General features: G+C 50.5%; 2 protein-coding genes across 2 annotated transcripts in view; both read right to left on the reverse strand.

Moving 5' to 3' along the window:
* ABL1 (ABL proto-oncogene 1, non-receptor tyrosine kinase) overlaps positions 1–25,176 on the reverse strand; it is a gene marked incomplete at both ends in the record, with an annotated part of 98,788 nt that extends 73,612 nt beyond the window's left edge. The window contains one exon of the mRNA XM_084238431.1: positions 25,014–25,176. Coding sequence (XP_084094557.1) covers positions 25,014–25,149 — 136 coding nt within the window. The remainder of the gene's footprint in view (positions 1–25,013) is intronic.
* Positions 25,177–25,745: 569 nt separating this feature from the next.
* Positions 25,746–25,844, reverse strand: LOC311174601 (uncharacterized protein; the record flags this gene model as incomplete). The annotated part of the gene is made up of 1 exon (XM_084239154.1): positions 25,746–25,844. The coding sequence occupies one exon, from the start codon at positions 25,842–25,844 to the stop codon at positions 25,746–25,748; it is 99 nt and encodes a 32-aa protein (XP_084095280.1).
* Between the last annotated feature and the right edge of the window lie 1,466 nt (positions 25,845–27,310).

Consider the following 27,310-nt stretch of genomic DNA (forward strand, 5'->3'; position numbering starts at 1 on the left):
GCTTCTGACTATACCCAGTGCATGTATAAATAAATAAATAAATCTTAAAAAAAAAAAGAAAAAAAAAACTCCAGGCACATACAGCCACTGCACAGTGTGCACCCATGTGCACAACACAAAATGAAAAGCTTCCGTGTTCTATATTCAATGGCAGGGACAATGTTTACAATAAATCGTTATGGGTTTTTTTTTAAGCAAATAAGAAGAGCAGCTCTAATAGGGAATCTTCTGTGTAAGTGGAGTGTAATTCTAAGAAGAGGAAAGAATCTGAAAGGTCTCACAAGCAAAGCTGTGGTTATCTCGAAGTAATGGGATTGAAGGTGATTTTTACTTTCTTCATTCTCTCTTTTTATACTTCTCAATTTTCTTTTTAAACTATGAACGTTCTCTTATAGAGATAAATATAAAATCATTTTCATTTATGAAAAAGAAACTAAACCTTTCCATGTACTAAAAAAAAAAATTTCTTTCTGAAAAGATTACTGGATAGGTCACTAAACATTTGCAGAGGCCGGGAAGGTTAACTGCACATCTGGTGACCTTGCCGCAGCCTCTCAAGGGTGCGGAAGGAGCGCAGCTCACCCACCTGACAGCGGAGAGTCGCTTTGTACTCGTTAATGTCCAGCACTCTTTCTATAATAAAAAGGGAAACTGAAGGGCCTCCCTGGTGGCCTAGGGGTTAAGTCTCAGCACTACCACCACAATGGCCCTCTGCTGCAGCCTGAGTTCGATCCCCGGCCAGGGAGCTGACCCACAGGGCGCAGCAGACCTCTCCTGTCTCCCCGCTGCTCCCTGCAGCAGTCTACTTCAGTGGATCCGCCTGTTCTGCCCCCAACTCTGTCTCTGGTGAATTCTTTCGTCCCCCTCCCCCAGGACCCTGCACCTCTGACCTACATTCTAGTTCTTCTACCCAAAAATAAATAATAAATTAAATCTTACCCCCAAAAAAGGGAAAGTGATTAAAACAGGGTATTTCAGCTTTTCGTTCAGATTTCAGATTTTGTTCTCCTGGTCCTGATCTTGTTTCAGATCAAAGATACTCCCTCCGCAAAGAGAAAAGGCTGTGAGAGGCTTCCAGGTAGGGCAGGGCCCACAGCTGGAGAAAAGACGGATTCCACTTTCCAACCTGAAGTCAGGGATGGGACTCTAATGACAGGCCAGAGGCCAGGAACAGCCATAAAAAGGGGAGAAATTAATTTAACCCCAAAAAATTTATAAGAAATTTCTTCCTTAAAAAGTAGAGAAGCGGTATAAGAATTCATGATCCTAACATTTAAGCAGAAAAGTCATCTAACTTTTTCAGGGCTCTTTATAAGGTCAGTTATGATTTTGCAAAAGATCAGAATATGTCCTGCTTTTAAGAACCACCGGCATTTGTGAGACTTGGAAGGACAACAGACCTCTCCTGCTGGATGGAAGGACAGGAGCTTCTGATTGGTAATCATGTTCCAGTTCTTAGCAGTGGAAGCCCCCACTACAAGGCTGGCTTTAAGGAGGTTAAGAGACCAAAGGCTGCCTCTGCTCATCCTTGGTACAGTAACTGGCACCTCAACCGCAGTAAGATGTACCAGCGAGGCGTGGCAGAGCTGGCCTGACCAGTCCATGGCCCAAGCATAAGGTTTGTAGCAGTTCATAGCAGTTCAACCAGGTAAATGGTTAAAACTAAGCCGCCTCGCGCAGGGGTTAAAGTCTCAGCACTATCAAGCTATCACCAGCCACTGTGGCAAGAATTCGATCCTGGGCCAGGAAGCTACCCACATGGCGCAACAGACCTCTCCTGTCTCCCCAATGCTCCCCTCAGCAGTGGATTTCAGTCAGTCTGCCTGTTCTGTTCCCCACTCTGTCTCTGGTGAATCCTCCCACCCCCTGCACCTCTGGCCTGCACCCCAGTTCTTGTATGCATAAATAAAAATAAAAATATATATTTTTAAAAAACTAAGCCACCTCAGCGTGGTCCGGTCCCAGTGCACATGGAGACAGCTCCGTAAGTCAGTTTCAGCAGATGAGCGTGTGGCTAACAACGCTGGGCCTGAGGAGCAGCTGGGGAGGTTGAGCCAAGCCTTCAGGCAAGCCCCTAGGGGAGGCTCAGACACACAATGGAGCTATTACACTCAATGGCTGATGTCGGGGGAAACACTCATGCTCCTTCCACTTGAGCTGGCGGTGCAGTTACCCCAGCCCACTGCCCCGACGACCTTGGAAGGCACCTTGACAGGCCTATCTCCACTCCGATGAATGAGATAACGCCCTCTCCTTAGTCAGCCTCCCGAACCCAGAGAAATTGACAGGATTTTGGCTGAAATAACTAGCTAAATCTGACAGCTAGTAAAGACGGAGTCAGCGCTCCACCCCATGTCTGGACCCAAACTCTTGGCTGCTTCGCAAATCAGGACGGAAACAGGGCGTCCAGCACCCAGCACTGAGCAGCTCTCAGCCCCAGCTGGTGACGCGGCTGAGTAATAGGGACAACATCCCTCCCAGGAAGGCTTGTGAGTCCCATTTTACAGCTAAGGGGATGGAGGGGAAACTGAGGGAGAAGAGACAAAGCCGGGAGAGCGGAGGAGGGGCCACGGCTTCTGGACGTTCTCACAGTCTCCTCAAACCCCTCCATGTCTCCAAAATCCAGGTTCTCCACAGGAAGCGGGGCTTGTCAACGCCCCACCATCTGGCGCACCCTCCTCGAGGGATGAGCTCTCCCCAAGTGGGCCGTCTCAGAGACTGTTTAGAACAACTTGTCCTGTTTCGAACTGAGCTCAGAGTGTGAATTCAAGCCAGCCTCAGTTTCTTCATTTCTAAAGAAAGCTCCGGCCCCGAACTGCCTTCTTGCAGGGTCAGAGGCAAATCCTGCAGAATGAAAGTGCCAAGTCCCTCCCTCCACCAGCACTCGGTAACAGGCTGCTGTCCCCAGGGTGCACTGGGCAGTGCCTAGGGCAGGCAGTGCCCGAGGAGCCAGCTCTGCCTGGGCTGAGAGCCTGGAGGATTCCAAACGCCCAAATTCCACAGGCATGAGCATGAGGCAAGAAGGGGCATTGTTTTTATTTCCTTTTAAACACCAACAGTCACACACACCTCAACGCCTTCTTACAGTCAAGTCAAAGTAGCCAACTTAGCTGTCCCAGCTTAGGACACAGCCCGCCAATGCTGTCTCGGCAAAGGCTAGGGGCAGCGGACCCTCCTGGCCAGAAGTTTCTCTCAGACATAGAAAGATCACCGCGAAGTAGCAATCACAGAAACAGACCCCTCCCCTCTACTCTCCAAGCCCAAACTTCTCTTTTTTGGCAAAGAACTATCAAGATAATCCCAAAGGTGAGGAAGAAATGTTAAGAGCGTGAGGTACTTCGGTGGTTTGGAACAGGAAAGCTTCCATTTATAGCAATGCTCAAAAACAGCTGAGAGAGGACCCGCCTGCCGTGCTAGAGATGCGAAATGTTTTCAAAGCGGTGAAGAACCGGAAGCCCCACTGAAGTAGCTCATTTGAAATCCAAAGATGGGGCAATAGTGTGTGGAAGTCAGAGGCCACTGTCTAGATTTCATTAGGCCAAATAATTGATTTAAATATCCCTCCAGCCTCCCTGGTGGTGCAAGGGGTTAAGACACAACCTATAAAGCTGTCCGCAGCCACTGCAGCATGAGTTTGATCCCCGGCCAGGGAGCGACCCACATGGCACAGCAGACCCCTCCTGTCTCGCCCGCTGCTCCCCTCAGCAGTGTACTTGGGTCAATCTGCCTGTTCTGTTCCCCGCTCTGTCCCTGGTGAGTCCTTTCACCTCCCCCACACCTCTGGCTACATCCCAGTTCTTGTATGTATAAATAAATAAAAACAAATCCCTCCAAACACAGAAAGCCCAAGCAGCAGTCCTCCAGGAGGAAACGACCAGAAAGCCTTGGTGCTAACCTGGCTGTCAAATGTCAAGGAGAAAGGGAAGGGAGAAAACACAAAACCTCCCCAATTCAGCCGCTTTGCTACATCAGAATGAATCTGGACCCATTTGCTGCCAGTGGCATTTATAACCCGCTCACATGTCTGCTCCCTAAGTGCCGCCCTGTTCTCGGGGAGGAAGCGCTTCAAGGGCTTCTTCTGAAACACTAAACGGCACGCACGATGGGGACCCCCATCCACCAGCCTGACCAGCCTTGGGAGACACGAGCCCAGCAGAGTGCCCTGTCCTCCTGGTCACCCCCTTCAGGGGACGGTCACCGACTCCGTCCCTGGAAACCGGGGAGGGCAGCGTCCAGACAAAGGTCCTGGGGCTGGTTCCACCCAGACGGCCAGGCTTCCACAGACCCCACCGGCCAGGGAAAGGAGCACCAGCACCTGCGGCAACATCCAAAGGAAACAGAGCTTTGCTTTTTCCAAGGTGGAAAGAGGGAGCGCGGTGAAGAGGGCCTCCTAACGACGCGCGACTGCAGCTCGCACGTCAAGCACACCTGTGAGTGAGCGGGAAACCCGGAGGTCTAGCGGGACCACAGAAAATATTCCTATCAGGCAGTTTTTCTGGCCTTTATGGTGGATTCTCTACAGAGACCCAGACTTCCCAGACATGATGAGAGAGAGGACACAGGTCCAGCCGTCGGGGGAAGGGACAGAGACAAGCCCTCTACCGCAGCAAGTCCCGAGCCCAAAGCCTCCCCTTCCGCTGAGGAAGCGCTACCAGGAGCCGCCCTGGGACTTCTGTGATGTCTCCACAGCTCACCACCAAAATCAGCATCTCTGCCCCCCTCCAGTCAGTGCCGTCAGACGGCTCCGGGTCATCCCCTTTCTTCGGGCTCTCCTTCAGTGTTCGCCCTTCCAACCCCCAATTAAGCTTGGTTTAAGGATTAATTTTGCTAAATCACAGCTCTGACCTTTAAACAAATGCCTTCAACAGCTATTTATCCAACTTCTAGTATGTACCATGTGCTGTCCTAAGTACTGAGGGTGCCTCACGGTGCCAGCATCCTCCTGGGAACCATCTGTGACCCTCACTGTCCGCCACAGCTCCAAAATCTTTGGCTTGGCCCTCCAGGTCACCTCTGAATCAACCCAAACATGTCTTTCCTTCCTTAGCCCACACCCTTCCCTAAATCCCCAAGCTGTTCCTAATGTACTTTCCGCTTCTCTGCCTGACTAGGTGCTCAGGAGAGGTTATTCCCTGTCTGCTCCCTGTAAAGGCACTCAGAGAAGCCCACGGTCTTGGACTCCACCTTTATCTTCACATCTCACCTCCCTCTGACCATCCCCAGGACAGAGTGACCCCTGTCTTCCAAGGCGTCCGCCCTTCTCCCTGTTGCCCGTCTCCTCGTGTCCTCTCACCGTCTGAGAGCTCTGTTCAGGGAGCCACAGCTTCCCTCCCCCTCCTAGTTCCGCCTGCCACAGCAGTGTGGCGTGAGCTCAACTCCCCTCTACATGACAGCTCTTCAAATATTTTCAGGCAACTAACATATCTTCCCTTAGCCTCTCCTTTGCCGAGCCAAGATATCACCCAGTTTCTTTAACTACTCACGATTCATTCATTCACTTAATGAATATTTAATGAACATCTACTACGTGATAGGCACAACACAACCTCTGCTCTAAAGACATTTAAAAGAAAGTGACAGAGAGGCAATTATGAAACTGTGATGAAGACCAGGCAGTAGCAGGGGGCGCAGTGGGATGGAGGCAACATCTAAGCCCCGTCAGACACGAAGCGCAGGAGTGACGAGGCGCCCTCCACAGAGTTGGCAACACAGCAGTGTTCACGCTGGCTGCCTGCTTTTGAAGGATGACTAAATGAAAGGAAGAATTTCCTCTTTGCAGGTGGCATGTTCCAGGCTAGGCAACACAGCAGGCGTTTACGTGCTCTCTGTACTCACACATGTGACAACCTAGGAGATGGGAACTAAGAGCCCCATTTTCAAGCAGAGAAAATCAGGTTTAGAGAAGTGAAGTGACACGGCCAAGGCCTTATAGCCAGTAAGCAGAGACAGGATTCAAACCTGGGCCCACCTGATTTCAGAGTCTGGGCGCTGATCACAGAACCACAGGGAAGCACCCCAGTGCTTACTTTTTGTTGGGTCATCAGCTCCTTTGAGAATCTAACGATGGGACAGCCTCCTGCCACAGAAAAATGTCCTTGGCACCTTCACAAAAGTGTGCATGAAGTCCCAGGCCTCAAGCTTCCCTAATCTCTATGTATACTCTCAGGGCAAGACCTCGGGGTGAATGTGCTGGACTGGCACTCAGTGCCCATTCCACCCGCTAGTGTCCAAAAGCGAGAACCCAGGTGCCACTGACGGTCCTGCGGCTAAGGCCTGAGAGTGATTTAAATTTCACCCTCCAACACAGGCACTTGAGATGTGGAAGCTGCTGCAGGGGCGAGCTCACTGTGGAAGCGCTGGCTTTCTGGGCAGAACAAGGCGCCCTAAGTTGAGGTGTTTGCTTGAGGGCTGAGTGGAGGACACAAGACACCTACTCCGCGAAGGGAGAGCCTGGCCCCAAGCAGGAGCAGTCTTGGCTGTAGCAGGGGACCAGAGCTGGCACCTGCCAATGACTGAGAGGCTTCAGCTGTCGTGGTGGCCCAGGGCTGCGGCGTGATCGTGGGACTCATTCCTGAAGCTCCATCCAGAACCTGCTTTTTCAGTCTTCCCAATAAATCCATTAGCTATTTAATATGCTATAGTAAGTCCACATCCAGCAAAACTGGCTATAGTAGGTTCTTTTCTCTATAGCTGAAACCAGACTAGCAGAAACCCCTCTTCTAGATTTATAAAAATAGTTGATGTTCTCATGTCCACCTTGCGCTTTATCAACGCTAAAAAAATAAAAGTCTATGATCCACAAGTTGTAATTTAAGACAAAAGGGCTCCTAAACTCAAAATTTCAAAATCAGCTAATCAGAAAAGAACAAGCTGCCCCTGTCTGGGGCTTGAGTGGCGCGGCAGCGGCCCACAGGGTGATACACACACAGGACCGGGCAGTCAGAGCCACCCCTGCAGTGTCTGTCGTTGGAGGACACGACTGGCGCCCACAAACAACTGATGTCCTTCCCTTTCCTGAGCACACGGCAGGCGACATTTCCTTGCCCACGGCAGAGGGGTGAGACCTTGCACCTAGTTCTGGATGTGGAACGCAACAGGAAATCACCTTGTGACCCTTCCAGGTTGGAAAACTAAACTAAACAACCTCCCTGCTTGCCCTTCCTTGCCATCAAGGAGGCTGCACATTGCAGTGGCGCAGCCAAAGGATGCTGGGGTCTCCATCAGCTGGGGTCTCCATCAGCTGGGGTCCCTGAGACAACCCACACTCACACGCACAAAAGACAAACTTCTCAGTAAAGAGACTGTGATTTGAGGGGTGCTTATTACCATAGCAAAGCCCAGCCCATCTGCTCAACTCACCACCCTGAGGCTCGCACGTGTGCACTGGGGGTGCAGAGGGGTGTCGCTGTAGCGCTGGGAGCAATCTCAGCAGCCCGGAAGGGAGAATGGATAAAGTATGGCTTAATCATACTTTGGAAACCTCCACAGAGCAGTTAAAATGAGGACCTACGTCTAGATGCATCTACCCAGGTAAATCTTAAATACAGTGTGAATTTAAAAGGCAAGTTTCCATGATATGCACAGGATGGTGCCATTTACATAGTCTTAAACATTGTATGCCTGCGTTTTTCATATTTCCAACATCTTTCAGGAAAAGATAAAACCTGTTTCTTATCCTGCCAACACTCTCCCCCTCCCCCAGCCCCACCATCACCCCAGTCCCACCAAGAGAGCAGCTGAATGTTACAGGGAGGCTTTTTTTCTCCTCTTGAATTCACCCGTACTATTTAATTGTCAAGATGCAGAAGAAACAAGTTGAAAAGTCAGGAATGAAAGAGTCTTTCCCAGCCAGCCTCTAAGTATCTAATTTTACTTGGCATTTACCAAGTAGACGAGAAGATCCCCCACAAGTGTTAGCACTTGAATAGAGACCTTATGTCTCAGATTATGAAGAAAAATGAACAGTTTCATGAAATAATAATAATCCTGTACATACTCCAGTTTCCAAAGCTCTTTCACAGACATCAGCTCATCTCCACCTCTGACAACCCTGGGAGGGAGCAAAGAAAGAGTATATTGTCATCCTCATTTGCCAGATGGAAAAAGTGGGCCGCAGTTCCATGCTACCAGCTAAGTGCCTTCTCCAAGATCACACGGCTTTCAGTATCAGAACCAGAGCAAGAAGCAAATCTTTACAAACAGTAAATGTTTGGTCATGGTGACAGACTTTAAAGCCCAGATGGTTGATAACTTAGCAGATCAGGAGTCTTTGGGCAGGGTAGCTTCTAGGTGAGCAAGGAAAGGCCAAGTAATCCCATTTTCTGAGTCATGACCATTTAAAACAAAGCACTCCTCAGTTTCCAGAGGTTGAACCTTGCACTATTTATGTATATTAAACCCCACATGTCATATTAAAATGAACACAATCAGAGCAACACAGGATACATCATTTATTCTGCATCAGTTGCTTGTGCTGCTCTGCCTTGCCTTTCTGAAGTGAGGTTTTTAATCCTCAGATCATCACCATCATTCATTCAATTCCCCCTTATAACTCCAAGAATTCAGGCAACAGAAGCTACTGTGTTGGGCTCAGTCAAGGGCCAAAAGAGAATTCAGTATCACTTATTACTATAAATCACTTCTTCAGGACAAAATAAATGGTTAGTACTTGAAATCTAGTGTAAAAGATTTATCATCTAACAGTGATCACAGCGGCCCTCAGCCCTGTGAACTGCTCCTGAGAGCAGCAAGAAAGGCGAGTCTGTGTGCGCAAAGGCCTTTACTTGAAATCTGGTAAAGGTACCTATCTGGTGACACAGGGGATAAAGTCTCAGCACTATCAAGCTATTACCAGTCACTGCAGCAAGAGTTCGATCCCTGGCCAGGGAGCTGACGCACATGGTGCGGCAGACCTCTCCTGTCTCCTTGCTGCTCCCCTCAGCAGTGGATTTTCGTAGATCCACCTGTTCTGCTCCCCGCTCTGTCTCTGGTGAATACACACACACACACACACACACACACCCCACACACCCCGCACCTCTAGCCAGTTCTTGTATGCATGAATTAATAACATAAATTTTTAAAAAAGAATTTAAAAAAAATTAAAAATTAAAACCTGGTAGAGTCACTGTGATTTAAGACTTTTTACTATTCATTACAAAGCTATGTAAGAGTCACTTCTTCAATTACAATCAAGCACCTATCGCACCAACACAGACAAAACTTCATGCAGAAATTGAACAGACGACGCAAGATGGATGACGAGAGCCCCGGTGTCATGGTGCTGAGCTCCGACCATGCTCTTTCTGTATCTTGACCTCCTCCCACGCACTCAGGAGGGCAAAAGAAAAGCAAAATTCAAAGACTCACAGTTTTCACATGGAAGAGGCTCAGCATCATCAGCCACCAGGAAAATGCACATTAGAACCATAAGAACATATTCCCTAGTATGGTTAAAATCGAAAATCCCAGTAACACTGCGCACAAGGCTGCCGGGCAGTTTCTGATGAAACTAAGCCTGCGCTTGGCACATGGTCTAGTGATGCTCACCCCCAGGTCTGGACCCAAGTGTGACAGGCTGAAAAAAACGCCCTCTGCCAGATACTACAACCCGGAGCCTGTGTGAGTTACCTGCTCTGGCTAAGAAAGAACGTCTGTGGCTGTGATTAACTTCAGGCTCTTGAGCCAGGGAGGATATCCTGGATTATCCTGGTGGACCTGGCACCGTAACAAGCCTCCTTATAAGGGGGAGGCCCAGGGAGAAGGAGGTGACAATGGGAGCGAGGCTGGAGCCAGGCGAGGCAGGGGCCACAAGCCAGGGGCGCTGGGGCCTCCAGAAGCCGGAGGAGGCCGGCCCCGCCCACACCGTGACTTCAGCTCAGCAGCACTAACTTCAGACTCCTGGCTTGCAGAACAGCCGGGAGGTAAATTTCTACTGTTTTAAGTCCCCCAATTGGGGGCAATTTGTTTCAGCAGCCCTAGGAAACAAATAATGCTAAGTGAATTGAAAATCAATGTTCCCACAAAAACTGCAAACAAAGGCTTATAACAACTCTATTTATAATCATCAATAACTGGCACCAGCCGACAGGTCTGCGCACAGATGAACGACCAAACTGCCGGAGCCCAGGCGGCGACGTGAGGGCAGCCGGCCAGGAGAGGGTGGCACCGCGGCCAGGGCGAGGGGTGGGTCTCAAGGTGGTCAGCTCCCTGAAAGAGGCCCACTGAGAAGGCCACAGACTGGATGGCTCCATTATCTCTTTTATTTATTTATTTGTTTGTTTGTTTGTACAAGCACTGGGTACAGTCAGAAGCGCGGGAGGGTGAGAGAATTCACCAGAGCCAGAGCGGGGAGCAGAGCAGGCAGAAGGACCGAAGGACACTGCTGAGGGGAGCAGCGGGCGGCAGGAGAGGTCTGCGCGCCATGCGGGACCCTCCTCGGGTGGCCGGGGAGCAGCCGGGGATCGAACCGGCGCCGCAGAGGTCGCAGGCAGCTTCGCAAGCCAGCGCTCAACCGCTGCACCACCGGGGAGGCCCTCCATTATCTCTTTAAAAAGACAAAATACAGTGCCAGGGACAGACTGGAGGTGGTGGGGCAGGGGCCGCGAGGGTGGGCCTGCCGGAGGAGGGGCCCTGGGGCGCTGGCCTCTGCACACTGCCGTGGTGGCCGGGGCTACAGCCTCCACCGCCAGCCCTCGCTCCCGCTGCACCTCCCGCTGCTTCAGCACCAGCACAGTAACACGGGCACTTCCGTGCCAGAAGAATTCTCCCAAGGCATTTGGACCCCACTTTCGCTTCGGAGTTACACACAAACTTAAGAACTGGATCCCCAAATGCTCCTCTGTGAAAGGAACCACAAAGAAATGGTTCCTTTGCCTGTTCTCTTCACCCTGCGGTGTGAGGGGAGCCGGCATGAAAGGGCAGCGGGGCTGATGACGCGAGGCATCGGGGAGGAGAGCGAAGGCCCGGAAAACCCATCTCCAAATAGCCGGTGGCGCAGAACGTAAGATTTGCTTTCAATTCCTTCAAACTGACAGAGTCCCACACGGTCATGAGGAAAACTATCCATCACAACAACATAAGGAAAAAGTACAAACAGTGTGGTAGACCAGGGAAAATGAAAGTTTGCTTTCCTGAGTAATTCTAGGTTGTGCCAACGGCCACACACGCTCACAAACCTCAGCCCTCACCTCCAACGGCCTGCCCGCGGCGCACGGCAGACCACACTGTGCCCCGGTCTGTCTTCTCTGCAGGTTCCGCGGTAAAACCTGTGTGCGCTGAGCAAAGGGCCAAAGGAGGGAAGTGTGCTGAGCAAGCAGCAGCAGACGGAAGGACCAGACTGAAGATGCAAGAAGGAAAGAAGAGCAGCCTCTGGCCCAGGAGCTGCTTCTCCCGGCAAAAGGCCCCCCTGAGCACCAGACAGCAAGGAGGTTCCCAGTACAACCCCCTGGAGTGGATGAAAGAAAGATCTCTTGTTCCCATCCCCCAGCCACCTTTTAAGGACTTAAAAGTGCTTAGAGTCAAGTATGGATTTTCTCTAGAATTTTCTTTAGAGTGGCACTCCAGTGTCTTCCTATGCTCAGATATAGTTCCAGATATAGTTCACAGGTTGTATAATCTTTAATGACAACAACCTCATCGCAGGCAAGGTGCTCAGCACAATGTGATTATACCACAGTTTATTTCTTACCCATCCTTTGGTTTAGTGCTTTTTAGCCTGCTCATGGGTGACAGTTGTTCTAGATTGCAAATACTAATAGAGGCAATAATTATTATTTGTTAGGTGCTAACCCAGTGCCGGGCACTAATAAACAAATACCTAATTTAATTCTCTTATCAAAAGTCCCACCAGTTCCCACTTTGCACATCTAGAAGCAGAGACGCGGAGAGGTTGGAGAGACCGCTGTGCTCTCAAGCACCTAGAGGGGCTGTGCTTAGAAAATGACCTTTCCAGGTCTTCCTTCCTCCGGTCCTTCTCGCCTTCCTCTCTTCCTTCCAATAATTCAGGAGTTTTATAGGATAAAAAACGCCAAATTTCAACACTGCTAAACCTTCTACATACATTTCAAAGAACAAGGACTGCGATCCACTTTCAAAAGAATTCAGGCTGAACTCTGGGGCAAAGAACTCTAAAATGAGAAACCCAAGTGTGGAAGTCATTTTCCCTACTCAGGGACTTTCCATTTCCTATCAAAAGCCAGAACTTGTGGGCAGGAGGGAGGAAGGGAAAACAAGGAGATACCAAGAACTTTGCTATTGTTTGCTTAATGTGTTTCCTTCTATAGAAAACTACAGACCAAAACCTGGGGTGCCATTTAAGCAGGCCAGGGAAAGACCCCCCACACGGGACACAACCCAGGTCCAGGGCAGGGGTAGTCCCCACACTGGTGGGTGGCCCTGCCAGACATGTCCAGTGGGAGTGCGGGTGCTAGGGCTCCCCCGCGCTAAGGAGCAAGTCTCCAGCTCCTCAAGGTCTCTCCATGTGAACTCCACTCTCACACCACCGACCCAGAGTCTATCAGACTTCTCGGGTTACGGATTCTGCCCCTCCCTGCAGACACCTGGTCACAGTCTCAGGCACACCCCAGCTCTCCCCTTTCAGGTGTTTTCCAAAAGTCACCTTCATTAACATAACCTTCAGACACCTTTCACACACACGACAGGCAGGAAGTTCCAGGGGGAGCCGTGAGCAGGAAACTGTGAAGACCAAATACATGTAAGAAATGGAGAAGCTGGTCCTTCCGGCGCCCAGCACAGCACCCAAAAGGCCAATGGGCGTCTCAGAGCGCAGAGTGCCCTTCTCACCTGCCCACCTGACTCCTGGCCCACGCTGTCTCCAGAAAGCAAACAGTGGAAAACATTCAATTTCCAAACTTCTAACACAAGGCAGGCCACCCAATGTGATTTCAATGTTCCCTCTGTAAAAGGAATAGTGAGGAAACCAAGGAGAAAAGACTTCTTTCTAGATGAAGATATAGCAAAATATGGTTTATAAAAGCAAACAATTACTCAAAATTTTAGTCTCTCCCAGGGTAAAAAAAAAAATCACTCACTGATTTGGTGCGATGAGCTATACAAAGAAGGCTTGTGACAGGAACTTCCACAAGAAAGTTGGTGAATGAGAGAACAGAAAAATAAACTTAAGAGCAGCACTAAAATCTGTCTTAAAGATAAAATTCCTGTTATAATTTAAGAGTCATACTTGTATAGAGTATGTGATTTCTAAAAATACCCTTAGCCTGCTTTCCAATGGGAATACAGAAACACAAAACTAGTAACGGGCTAACAGGGCACCGGGATTTGTCTCAGCGAGGGGGGCGGACATGGAGGAGCGTGGCCGGCTGACAGGCTGGCGCGAGGAGAGGTGGGCCGGCGCGCCCTCAGCAATATTTTAGAAAAAAAAAAATTATACCATTAACACGTTAAATAAAAGTTTTAAATATTTAAAATACCATCAATTTCATCATTTTAATTTTTATTTTATGAACGCTTTGTAAGGTCTACAATGTTGACATAGCGGCATATGCTCGCACATGAAAGTGTACGTCTCCATGCACAGGCACATATGTAGAACATGCCTGCTTGCTCAAAAAAAAGTTTGATGATAAATGCACATGATTTTTTAAAAAACAGAATATTGCTCTTCATAATGGGACCCACAGAGCGTGTCGCCCTACAGAGCCCCAAACCGCGACTGCACTTAGAACAGGGCGCTGGCGTCCCCTGGCAGCGCAAGCGCCCAGCGGGGCAAACACCCAAACGGCAGCTGCAACAGCCGGGAACACGGGACGGTGCCCAGACGGGTCCTTTATACACAGCCCACCATCTCCACGTCAGCAGCGGCCCCAGCTTTCTACACACGTGTGAGGCACGGACGAGCTCTCGTGGGGATGGGCTTCGCTTCCAGTCAGCGCAGAAGCGGCTCCCCCAGCTTCTCAGAGGCTGTCAGGAGAGCTCCTGTCTCGGGGCCAGAAGCGCTGGCTGCGCCTCTGCACAGTGACCCCAGCACCACGGGAGCAGACCAGTTAAGCAGCACAGCATACCCACGCCCCTCACAAGTGGCCATCTTTTGAGTTTAGCCAAAACCAGGGCCAACCAGACAGCACGCACACACTGTCACCTGGGAGAGACCTCGAAAGGCGCCTCACGCCAGAACAAAGCAACAAGAGAGGGACCCCAGCCCGCGAAGGTGGGAGCCGGGCACACACCCCACCTGGCACTGTGCTGTGCGTGCCGGATCGGATCACGGGGACCCCTTCCCCGGGCCCTCTCCAGCTCCTTTCGCGCCCCATTTCCTTCCCTGGCTTGTGTCTCTGTATGGCACATAAATGCCTCAGGGCAGGGGAGTCCTGCTTGGGGATAACCCCAGATCCTGGCCAAAGTGCACTCCCCTACAGGCTGCCCCTGCTCCTCCCTCTGCCAGGGCACTGCCTTAGCTTCAGGGCATCTCAGGCCAGCACCCACGCCCAGCAGAGCAGCCAGCACCCCGCTGGGACTCTGAACCTGAGCACCAGGGAGCCACTCCGGTCTGCTGCAGCCCTGTGACTAGAGGACACTCCAGAGCCCCGAGCTGTGTGTTTATGGTCCTTCATTACACGATTCAGGAACTTGCTGGTAACTGCTCCACTGGCCGGTTTAAGTTAAAAACTTCTCTTCGACCAAAGAAGCTGACTCGCCAGCCACACCATGTATACATCCTCACAGCGCAAAGGTGCGGCTTCCAGCCAGCAGTGGAACGTCTCACCCAGGGTCTGACCAACGTGTAAAACCCACCAGGAGCATTACCTCGTCACCGGGAGCACTCAGCCCAAAGGATCCCGGCACGCCTGTGTCTCCTGCTCTGATTACTAGTAATTCGACCGGGAGAGGCTGATTGTCATTTGAACAGGAATGAAAGTTGCACTGATCACACTGACTGAACTGCAAAGCACTTTCTGAATCGAATCTTCCTTGACTGAGTAATTAAGATGAATGTATGTTGTTCTATTTCTACCAAACGTAGTTATTTTAAAAATAAAAAACCTTGGGCCTCCCTGGTGGCACAAGGGGTTAAGCACCACACTATGAAGTAATCTGCAGCCTCTGCAGCACGAGTTCGATCCCTAGCCGGCCAGAGAGAAACCACATGGCACAGCAGACCTCTCCTGTCTCGCCCGCTGCTCCCCTCAGCAGTGTATTTCAGTCAGTCTGCCTGTTCTGCTCCCCACTCTGTCTCTGGTGAATCCTCTCACCCCCCGCATCTCTGGCCTGTACCCCAGGTCTTGTATGCATAAATAAATAAATCTTTAAAAGCAAAAAACAAAAAAACTTTCCTGATACCTCCTGGACACTTTTCTCCGTAAGCCCATATCTTAATTAAACTTTAAAAAAGTTCTCCAAAAACCGGGAAACACTAAGAATTCAGTTTAACTGACACTGGTACGAACATGGATCAGCTGCCATATATGTCGCCAGCATGACAGGCAGCTCACTGCCAACCAACTGAGCCCCAGCATGCTTCTCTGGGGTTCACGGGTTCTGTTTCTCCTGCTGGGCTGAAAAGGCTCCTTTATCACCAAAAGAGATACTCTACGGGGAAAATTTTTTTCCTGACATTGTACCCACTGAACAATAGATTTTGTTTTGAATGGCGGTGGGGGTAGGAATGATTCCTACCACCACTATACATGGTGAAACAGAATCCCATGCTTCAACATTTTCATGTATTCTCCATCTACACAGACCACCTCCTCCCAGCGACTGCTTGAGTTTGTCTCAATAAAACAGACTCTCCAGATGCGCTGACACGATGGACTCTTAGCCTTCATGTTTTCCACGCCGCAGAGCAAAAGTGAATGCCCAGGGCCAGGAGGGACCTTCCAGTGCTCTGCCCAGACGGGGAAGGCCATGGAAAGCCAGCTCTGCCCTGTGCGGGTTCATTCTCCCTCGGGCAGCCTCGTGATTGTACCTTAAGCCTTGAGGTTCTGTGCGCTAGGACTTATTTCTTTACTTTCCTCCTAATCAAACATCATTCTTCAAGTATGGACACTCTTTGAGGTCAGAGCTGTTTTAACACGTAGGGAAACAGCGGTCAGAGTGGGCTTCAAGGAGGCCCTGGGACTGCACTGAGTTCCTCACCAGCCTCAGCCTCTCGGGCAGCTTTACCCTCCGCAGGCTTTTGCAGCCTAGGACTTCTACGCAACACAGCCTGGAACAAACATGAAAGTTCCTCCAACCAGAGGTCCTGTGCTCTTTACACGTGGCTCGGAGGAGCCAAGTACAGGGACAGGCAGGAGCAGCAGGACCGGCACTGGTTGGCCCGCCAGTTTCCTGAAGAGAGAGCCACCAGGCCACCACCACCCAGGATGGGGCTTGAAGGCCATAAAGTAACATTATCTCTAACAAAGTGCCACTATCCAAGGTATTCCAGCAGCATATTTTATGGCGCTAGCTGGCACAGTGATCGGGAGAGGTAAGGGGCAACACTGGCTGCCCCACTAAGAGTGCGTGAGCCCAATCAAGATGGCATCAGCAATAAGGAAATGATCGGGTCCCATAACCCAAAGTCCAGAGGGAGCCAGATGTAGCAGCCCCATTTTCCCAGCGCTTGACACTGGCTCCCAGGGAAGACCAGGGAAGAAGAGGCCTTGCTTCCAGTCAGGCTGGGTCACTTTAAAATGCTCAGGCCCACTGGAGCAGTGACCCTGGAGCCTGCAGTCAGAAGCACCTGGGGAATTCAAACCAAAACCAAAACCAAGAAGCGGCTGGCAGGCCTCCTGATCAGAGCACACCCTCTGCCCTCCAACAGTCCCTTCACCCCACCCCGGCTCTTGGCCTTCTGAATAAAGCCCCTCCTTACTCAAAAACAGAACAAAAGCAGGTGCCCACACCTCCCCCAGACCTACCCATCAGCCCCTGGGAGGCACCTGGCACAGTCTTTCCAAGCCCCTAAGGAGATTCTACCTACAGTTAGGTTAGGGCTGAAAACCACCTACCAGGACCCTCTCTGGGCTAAGGATGTGGCAGTCCCATGAGCAGTGCAGCCAGTCAGGCTAGTTTTGCATCATACATGCAGTCCCTACTTCAGGATCTGCTGTGCAGAGCCTGGTGGGTGGTTCACAGAAAGATAAATGTGTAGGCACCTCCAGTGCGGTAAAATGCTCACTCCACTCCTAAGCCACCAAGTAAACCACATGATACTCCTTATATTTCAGGCTGGCGAAAGGTCCAAAGCTTGACAACACACTCTCTTTGAGGCTTTGGGTTTGCAGCTGCTCTCAGACATTAAAGTGACGGGAGTGTGAACCAGCACAAGTGTTTGCTGAAGGGCACTGGGGAGCAGTAGCCACCAATATAGTAACTACACTGCGAGCGATCACTGACTGACCCCAGCTAGCTACTTACTACTATACCATGGACCTACTAATGAAAATCACACATGCATTTCCCATCCGCCCAGCACTCCCACTTGTGGGAGTCTCTCCCGCAGCTACACCTGCACCGTCCAGAAGGACAGAGGGTTATTCTTGCAGTGTTGTCTGCAATAGCTAAAGACTGAAAATGACCCGAATGCCCAGAAATAAGGGATCATTTGAAACAACGTCACCTCCAAAATAGAAGACTACAACGCAGTCATTAAAAGAACAAAAGGCAGTGATGAGGAGGACATATTAAGAGGAAAGAAAGGAAAGGATAAAACGATAATAGCCTAAATGCTAGTTTTGCATAATACGTGCATATTTGCTTGTATTTGCAAAAGAAACAAAATCCTGGCAGGGTCAAAAAGAAACCAATAAAAATGGTTTCGCAGAGCGTTTCAGCCTGACACGCCTGTACCACACGTCCAGACTCAGTGAGTGGCCAGAAGTAGCCACACTGTACGAAGGAGAGAACTGGGATGAAGGGAGCTGCTGGGCGCCACCCCCACCCCACCCCCCGTCCCCCCACCCCCGCCCCACGCAGTGCTTAACAGCAGTGGTCACAGGAGCAAGTGCCTGGGCTCAGCCCGTCTGCGGACGGAACCCACACTGTTGAGGCGACCTTCTCCCAAGCAGATGGCCAGTGGCGGTCCCCACGACAAAGAGTCTTGTGTTGGCTGTCTCGGCCCCTTGTTCTGGGGAAATCTGCTGTGCAACCCCCGACTGACACAGTACCTGCTACAGAGTGGGCACAGAGATAAACACCCAATTATAGACTTAGCTCCACACCCACTGAGCATGCAGGCTGTGAAAGGCCAGCGCTTGGCCACTGAAGACGAATCACCACGGCTGCCCCTGTCGAGGAACCACGCGCTAAGTGTCAAAGAAGAACAATTTTTTAAATGACAGCAGGGTGACTGGAAGAAGCAGAGAGCTTGAAAACTGCACCAGTTTATAGGGACCATACATAGGCTTTACCATTAACAGTAAAAAAAAAAAAAAAAAAGTGGCCTCATCAATAAGAAGTCTTTATATTCCATTCCTGGAGTCAGAGTCATTTCAAGGCTAAGTGTAACTCCAGTAGGAAATCCTGACACGTGTTTCTGTTTGGGTACAGAAATTGATAAAACTGATTCTAAATTGCATTTGGAAACATAGGCTCAAGAACAGCTAAGACAATCTTAAAGAGCTAAACTGGAGGTTTTACTCCACCAGGTAGTCAGAGTCACTGGAAAGCGACAGTCCTGGGAGGAGTATAAACACAAGAAAGGGTGTTCACAGCGGTGTTCTTACGCAGCCCAAACTGAAGAAAACCCGGATGTCCATCAATGACAGCATGGATATGGGAGGTGCTCATGGCCTTCCAGCTGTGCTGCTCTCTTGGGTGCCAGGGGAACAAGCTGAGGGAGGCCCTGGCAGCCAGGATGCCAAGGAGGTGGGGCAGGTGGCCAGGGCAGTGGGGTAAGAGACTGAGGTGGTATCTCTGTCTACCCAGAGGAAGAAGCTGAGAGGCCCTCCAGAGGACAACTAGACTACCCTTCTATACACATACAATAGTTTGCCATTTCTCTTTAAAAAATAACTCGGGGGGAGATAAACTCTTGAATATTAATACAACGAGATACTAAATAACAAGGAAATCGAACAAAGTAATGTTACCTGCAACATCATCAATGACTATTGCGAAAATAATGCTGAGTGGAAAAAAAAATCACCAAAAAAAAGTTTGCTCAGGTGGAAGTACAGAAGAACTGAACTGCTTCTGGCCAGGCCTAGTCACAAACAGCAGATATCCTTTTGCCCGAAGCAAATGCAAATCTGAAGTGCCTATTTGATACCACAGGCAAGGCAGTGCCATGAAGCTGGCCAGAAGAAAATAACGCTCCCTCCAACTTCCTGCCTGGGGTGCTTGCCAGCCAAGGTGCAGAGAGGGAGCTCAGCTGAGAGCCACCTCCCAGAACTGGGACTCCAGGCTGCTGGGGCAGGTCACCTGAGTGAGTGCGTGCTCCATGGCGCCTGGCTGAGGGGCCCAAGCAGCTCTGAAAGACAAGCAGGTGAAGGGCACAGGAGGGTGAAGCCGGGCACAGCACCGAAAGGCAAGAGGCCAGGAATAGGCCGGGGCTGTGCCCCAAGCCTTGGGGGAGGCTTCCTTCACTGAAGTGTACCTTCCAGGTAGCAACTTGAATCTTTTCACCCCTAGACCCAAATAATAAGCTTGACATACTCCGGTGGGTATAATTCCCAGCTCCAGCTTGTGAACTCATCCCTTTTCGTCCCACTCAAAAAATACCTCACAACACGGGGTATACCCGTGGAGAGCTGAACACAGCACAGTGGGGCTCTTAAACCAGACAAAATTATTTGTTTTTCTCCAATTTCTGCTGACAATTATGCGGACAATTTTTATTGTCTTTGCTAGGATGCTTCACTTAAATGAGGGACAAATTCTTTTGGTTCAACTGTCGTTGATGACCCTCCTTGCACACAACCGAAATTTCTACTTCCCTCTATGTTACAAGCATATGGGCAAAAAAGTTTCAGGAAAACTACACACAACTTTGCATTTTCACAGTTCACGTGCCATAATCCAGCCCCCCATAAGTTCCCAGATGCAATCTTTCCAACCTCTCTAAGGCTTGGACTTCCTTGCTGCCTGTTTCCACCACAGTGTCTGCCCGTGAGGTGCCTGGCATCCCTCAGCAGTGAGGAAGCCACAGTGCTGACCTGTCAAGTCCCTGCCCTCTGACCTCGAATGAAGTTTTATTTGAGAAGTGTAAAGCAGATTCGAACTGAGAGCAGACAATTTTTCAAAATCATTTCTCACCTAAGCTCCTAAGAAGACATTTGACATACATGAAATAATTAAGGACAGAGCTGTGCCAATTTAAAATTAGAAAATCCAGAAATAATTTGTTTAAAAAAAGCTTCAGCTTTTTAAGCACTAACCCAAAAAGCATTACAAAACTTTTAAAATGGAAATTATTTTACATTTAAAACATTCTCCACCCAGAAAAGTAGGGGAAAATGTGCGCAGATTTTGCAAAATCTGCAACTTTTTGACTTAGAAAAAAATCCAGAGAAAATGGGATTGAAAACTTCAAGATGAATTAGAATCATCCGTGCAAAACTTAAGTGTCAGCCCCCTCAAAAAAGATTCAAACCAATCCTACATAAAAGTGGAAAGTCTTAATTTCATAAGCTCCTGAACGCCACCTTCCATGTATGAAAGACACATAGCGAGACTCTCCATTCTCTAGCTGTGCAAACTGTAGGCGTGAAAGTACAATCTTCTCACAGCTTTAAATACCATCCACACCCTCATGGCTCCCAGGCCAGCGCGGCTTCTCTGAATTTAAGCTCTGAGACTCAACCGCCTGTTCGACAAAGCCCGAGTGCCAGGCAGACATCTCAAACGTGACACGCCCTAAAAGAAGTTTCCGATTTGCATCACCCGCTACCAAAACTCCTGCTCCTCTATCTCACTAAAAGGCAACGCCACCCTTCCAGTTATTAGTCCAGACACCTTGGACTCGCCCTTGACTTTCTCACACGGCACAGCTCCCCTCCAGGTCTATTCAGAATCTGACCCCTTCACTCTCCCCGCCCCAACACACACACCCACCCCCCATACCGGGCCAAGCCTCCTCATCCTTCTTCAGATGAGTGCAATAACCCCTGAGTGCAGTCTCCACAGCAGCAGAGAGTTTATTAAAGCTTGAATGAGGTCCTGTTACTCCTCTCTCAGCACGTCCCAAAGCCTTCCCAAACCACATGCGTCCAAGTCAAAATCCTTGATATGGACAAGGCCACATTCTCCAGCCATTCTCTCCCCACCCCATCCTATCTCCCATAGCTCTCCCGGCGCTCTCTGCTCCAGCCACTCTGGGCTTTTTCTTCTCCAACCAGCTAAGCGTGGTCTGCCTCGGGGCCTGTGCACCCTGAACCTCTCTGCCTGAAAGGCTTTTACCCCATTGTTTTCATGGCTTGTTCCCTCCATCTCCTGCCTTCAGATCTTTACTCAAATGCTCCCTCCTCAGTCGGGTCTCTCTGCGCCAGACCTAACATCACACCCCGCGACAGAACATGGCTTTTCCCCTCTTTTGTGTTACTTTTCTCCCCAGCACTCATCACCATCTCCTGTACTCTGTATTTCACGCCTTTGGCTTGTGGTCTGTCTCCTCCCACTAGTAGGGAAGTTCGAACAGAGCAAGGAGATGTTTTCTGTTCACGAATGTGCCACCAGTGACTAAAATACTACCTGGCGCATAGCATGAGCTCAATAAATACTGACTGAAAAAGGAAATGCTAAGGAAAAAAGTTTACTCGAAATACTTTCAACTGTTTTATCAACCCTCCTATCAGAATTTTCTTTAGTCAAGTCACTGAAATGGGCCATGAAATAATGTCGTGTTTTCCTCACTTCCCCGTCCCTACCACAAGCTCTTTGACCCTGAAGTTCTGGTAAAAAGTGGCCATCTGCCCTCTGCCTTCAGACTCTCGCCAACCTGCCGGTGAGAGTAGTGTCTGTCTGCTCCAACACTACATTCATGACAAAGTTTCTTAATCTAATCTATATGGATATTAACCAACTCTAGAAAGATCTGCCCATGAAAAGGTCAAGAACAATTTGTAACACAAAGTAAGACCTTATTCCCCTAGAAAAAGAATAGACAAGGTGCCAAAAAATTGATTTGACTTAACAGTAAAATATGACATAAGAAATGTGTTCAAAAACAGGTGCCCCACAGAAGTGACTATTTGGTTGGACGGCATCAATTGGGTTTTTATATCCTCATATTTAACACAAATTTGTTGTAAAAAGAAATCTGGAACATCACAAATGCAAAATGAAACAGCCAAGTTTTCTTCCATTCCACCTAAACCCCAAGACCCTAGAGACAACAACTACTCTAAGTCTTGCCACATTTGAGTTCATGCACACTCAAGCACATAAACAAGCTTTGTGTTACAAAATGAGGCCATACTCTGCAGACTGGTCTCCAAATTTTTTTTCTTTAAAAACTGCATGGACCCCTTTCACTGTCAGCACTTGGCCACCCGCCTGCCATCAACACCCCCTGCGTTCTCCACAAGACGCTCCAGCATCAGGACCTCTTCACACTCCTGAAAATTAATAAGGGCGCCAAAAGGCTTTCCTCGTCAACATTTACCATGTAAGAGGTTTAAACTGAAATGTTTAAACTACGTATTTATTTGGCTGTTTAAAGGTATTTTTATTATTACTGAAAAATAAGTGCTCTCCTCCCCAATGTGGCCTTTTTAGGTAACTGTGGCTATTCTTCTGTGAAACTGCACCAAAACCCAGTGAGGTGCAGTTTCTTAAAGGTTAATTGCAATGTAGGATTTAAAACTTTATCAATGAACTTCTGTATTCTGCTATATAAAAATCCACTAGCCATCTTGTACCTTCGTGGATCTTTTATCTGTGCATTATTTTATAACATATGGGGATCATTTAGAACATATCAGTTTGCTGAATTATGTAAATCATCCAAATAATACATTTCATCACAAGATTCCAAAATATCTCATATATGTAAACATTACCATGAATTGCTACATCGTAATAGCAGACAGAGGCTTTCCGAAATTGTGATTTTCACTGGAAAGCTGAAATTTTGTCAGTGGCAACAGATACTACCAGTTGTTTTCCTGAAAAGGTTTCTTTATACATTTCTTTAGGCTGAATAACCATACTGTGTCTGTCACAGTTGCAAGTAAAACTGGCAGTCCATGAAAAAAAAGCAACTAGTTCAGCTTGCAACTAAAACAACTGCCCGTGTAGCCTTCCTAGAGATAACTGCTGTCCTCCAGTACACATCAGATATGCTGGATGTATACTTCCCATTCCATCTCACAGAACACACAGATAAAAACACAAGGATCAAGGGCCTCCCTGGTGGCACAAGGGGTTGAGTCTCAGCACTATGAGGCTGTCCGCAACCACCGCAGCGCGAGTTCCATCCCCGGCCAGGGAGCCGCCCATATGGCGCAGCAGACCTCTCCTGTCTCCCCGCCGCTCCCCTCAGCAGTGCATTTCAGCAGATCCGCCTGTTCTGCTCCCCACTTTCTCTGGTGAATCCGCTCACCTCCCCTCCCCCATTCTTGTATGCATAAATAAATAAAAATAAATCTTTTTAAAAAACCACAAGGATCAAGAGTTAATAAAGTCAACAATTTTGGCTGCTTCACCAAGGACATCCTTAGTGAAAGTAGATTTCCCTCCACAGAGTGCACGGCGGGCAGACTGCAGCAGCTGCTAGCACAGCGAGCTGCCCCAGCCCTACCGCGCTAAGGGGCCTTCATTACTTCAGCACCGTCAGAACTGCACCAGTTCTAAAGCAGTTTTAACCTCCTGACCCACGAGGGGCATGGGAAGCACCTAGAGGACTCTGCTATTCTACACCAGGAGTTCCCCAGAGGTGGGATCACTGGATCACTGATAAAATTACATTCTGATGTTCGCCGAAAGCGCTCCAAAAAGTCTATCAATTGCACTAAAGCTGAAGGGTCATCACTAGTTAAAAATGCAAAAAAATTCATAAATCCTGTCTTCGGGAAGCGCCACAACACATGACCACATTTACCTATCTAAAAGCCGTGCTAAAATATATGGAGTATTTCAAAATCAAATAATTTTGGACAGGGTGGATCTTTTTCTGTGAGAAAGCAAAGCCTCGTCTATCAAGTACAAGTTCTCGGAACAGAGTTGTCAACAGGCGGAGTTGCTGAATTTCAAAGTATCTGCCACTTCCACAATTGCGTTTGCTTATGGGGTGGGTGAGCTCAACTGGTATCTTCTGTTGCTACGGAGTACAGAGTCCAAAGCATGGCTGCTGCCACAGTACAAACAGGACCCCAAGAATTGGTTTGGGGCTGACCCTCTGCCTTAAAATCTCACACAGAATGACTGGGAATGAACAGTCATCAAAACGTTCAAGACAACCTTTCTTGCCCCAAGTGTCATCCTAACCAGGGAATCCCAGCCCCATGGAAGTCCATCCCTGACCACTGTGCGTGAGTGGCGAACTGGGCAGCGGGTCCCCTTGAAGAGGAGGAATGATGCTCCATCCTTCCATCCCATCCATCCAAAGAGCATTTTTGAGCCCAACTCGTGAAAAAGCCAAGGGTACTCCTGTCACCTAGACACTGTGGGTCTTAACCTTTTTGTTTGGGGGGGAGGGCAAACTGCTTTGAGGAGATGATTACAGGCGCTTGGTAGATGAAGCAGGGAAGGATCCCTGTTCTCAGAGGACGAGCCTGGGCTTCGGGCCAGAGCCGAATCCTCAAATTGAGGAGCCTCTGATAAGTCCAACCTCCTAGGGAAACTGGAACTGTAAATTGCCTTGTCCAAGGTCCACCGTGAATAAGTTAGAAAGGGAATCGGGCCAGAAATAAGTAACTCTGAGAGGTTCTGAATAAAGCCACAGAGTCACTAAGTAGCTTTTTCTTAGACACAGAAGAGAGATAACCACGGCCAGCAAGTTTCCGGGCAAACTGGCAAGAACCCCACAAACCTGCAGTTCCAAAGCTCCCCAGGCGCTCCCCGGCTGACTGCGGAAGGAAAGACAGAAGTAGCAAGCTCGAAAGACTCACCGTGCTCCACAAAAACATTGCAGTGCGGCCCCCCATGCCTCGACGACTCCTTCTTCCCTGCTCCTTTGATGAAGTGCAGGGCGGGCAGACTTGGCCTCCTCTGGTCCCCAAGAACTTTTCCAGGCTGCTGCCCCATAAAGTACGGATAGGCGCCCCTTTCCAGAAGAGGGTTCAAGCTATTCCAGAAGGTCCGTGAGTGCAGAGGGGAGACAGACAGTACATACGTGAGGTTTTCACATTCACCGCGTCCCTGCTGGGCAGTGACAGGTACGTCACCAAGAGGACATCTTCTAGCACAGCAGGGAGCAGCGCACTTGAGGGGCGTGTAAACAGGAGTTCTGATTATTTTTGCAGTTGATCAACTCCAAGTAATGGCATTGCAATGCTACCCCAAAGCTGCTTGCTTTTGAGTCTGTTACTGGCTGCAGCCGTTTCTTTTCGAGAAGAAAACCTAAACAGAAATATTCACAGGGGATGCGGTAAGAGGGTCAGTCACACGCCAGCATTTGCTTCCCACACATAAAGGAAATGTAGATCGTCTTTGGAAACTGCTCCAGAACTCTTCCTGTGGAAGTCACCCACCCCCTAGCTCAGCTTCTTCATCTTCCGACACATTTCCTGCCCCACTGGCCCTGCTCCTCTACCCTGCCCTCCGGAAAAGGCCACGGGTCACCCCGACTTCGGCGAGCGCGCCCTCCACGCAGACGAGCAGGAATGCACCGCCAGCAACTTTTAAGTCCGCTTTTTAAAAGGCCTGTGAAACCAGTCCAGGCTTTTCCTTTGCATTAAAGTTTGCGGCTGGGCTGAGAGAAACGGGGCCGGGGGTGACATGGAGAAGTCAGGGCATGAGAGGCTCGCGGGCGCAACCTGGGTCAGGGGAGGTCGCTTGACAGCGGGGAGGGGATTGAATGGGGGGACTCCGAGGCCAAACTCGGGGCCGGGTCGGAGCGAGGGGCGGCCGGGGGAAGGGGGCGGCTGCCGGGGCGGGGGGGGGGGGCGGGCGGCTTACTCGGGGCGACGCTCCTTCACGCCTCAGGAAACGGGGCGTCCCAGGTCTGGAGGAAACCGCGACCACCCCCGGGGTCCCAGAGTCGGGGCGGGGCTGTCAGGGACGCAGGGCTCCCGCGGCCCCGACGGCGGGGGGCGGGCGGAGGGGGGAGGAGGCCCGGCCGCCTCAGCCGCCCCCGGCCCGGGGGTCTCTGCCCGAGACGCCCCCTCCCCCGGCCCCGACGAGGTCGCCGCCGCCGCCGAGCAGTCACATGCCCCGAGCTCCGCCGCGGAGCCCAGCCTCCCCGCTCGGGCAGGGGCCGTGGACCACGGAGGGGCCGCTCAGCCGCGGGGCCCGCTCCGGCTCCGGCGTCGCTCAGGGACAGGCACCGACCCCCGCGGCCGCCATGATGGTTACGAGCCGCTCCACAACGAGGCCAGGCCCCGCCCCCGACCCCGCCCCCGGCGACGTCCGGCGCGCCCCTCGCGGGGACCCGAACCCTCTTGGCGGCGCTTTCGGGGGGCGCCGAGGCGTCTTCCGACTCCGGCCTCCCAGGCCGCCGGCGCCCGGCCCCGCGCGACCTTTTAAGTGTGATTTTTTCCCCTTCGCAAGGTGAGCGGTCAGGAAGCACCCGCCTCCTCTGCACGGCTATTGGTCCTCGAGAACCGGGTCAGGTCTCCCTCTTCCATCCCATTGGCCGGCGAGGGGCAGTCGGACTAGAGCTGCCAGCCAATCGCTCTCGGCGCAGCCCGCGGGGCCTGCCGGGACTTGTAGTCCCGCGGCACCCGCCCCGCCCGCGCTCTGTTCCCGGCTCCGGAGGCTCGGGCCCGCCCTCCCGGGGCCGGTGGACTCTCGCCGCCCGGCCCAGGGCTGGCCCACGTCTCCCCGGAGCGGTAGCAAGACCGGCGAGGAGCCAAAGCAAGCGGAAAACTGCGGATTGGATTTTCCCAGAGCCGGACTTGGATTGCGTCCTCGAGCCTAAAGGGGAGGCAATCGGCCTGGCCGCTGGAAACCGAGCTCCTTTGCGCCCCCCCCCCCCCCGTACCCCCAGAAACTAACTGCCGAAAACACAGACGATTGGAAAGTATCGACACGGCTAAGGAATTCACTTTCCTCGGGACATCAAGAGGCTGGCTCATTAAGGAAACCGCACTTGCCTCAGAGGAGCTGGCATAGAGGCCCCGCTTCACAGGTGGACACGGAGTCACGATAGGGAAAACTCCGAGAAAAGGCCCAGGTTGTTGGGTTATCAGTCGTTATCAGTCGTGACCCAGACACACGGCAGAGACGGGACCTGAAGGCCACTGGT

The sequence above is a fragment of the Talpa europaea genome (genome assembly GCF_964194135.1).
Source record: "Talpa europaea genome assembly, chromosome: 7".
Classification (NCBI taxonomy): Eukaryota; Metazoa; Chordata; class Mammalia; order Eulipotyphla; family Talpidae; genus Talpa; species Talpa europaea.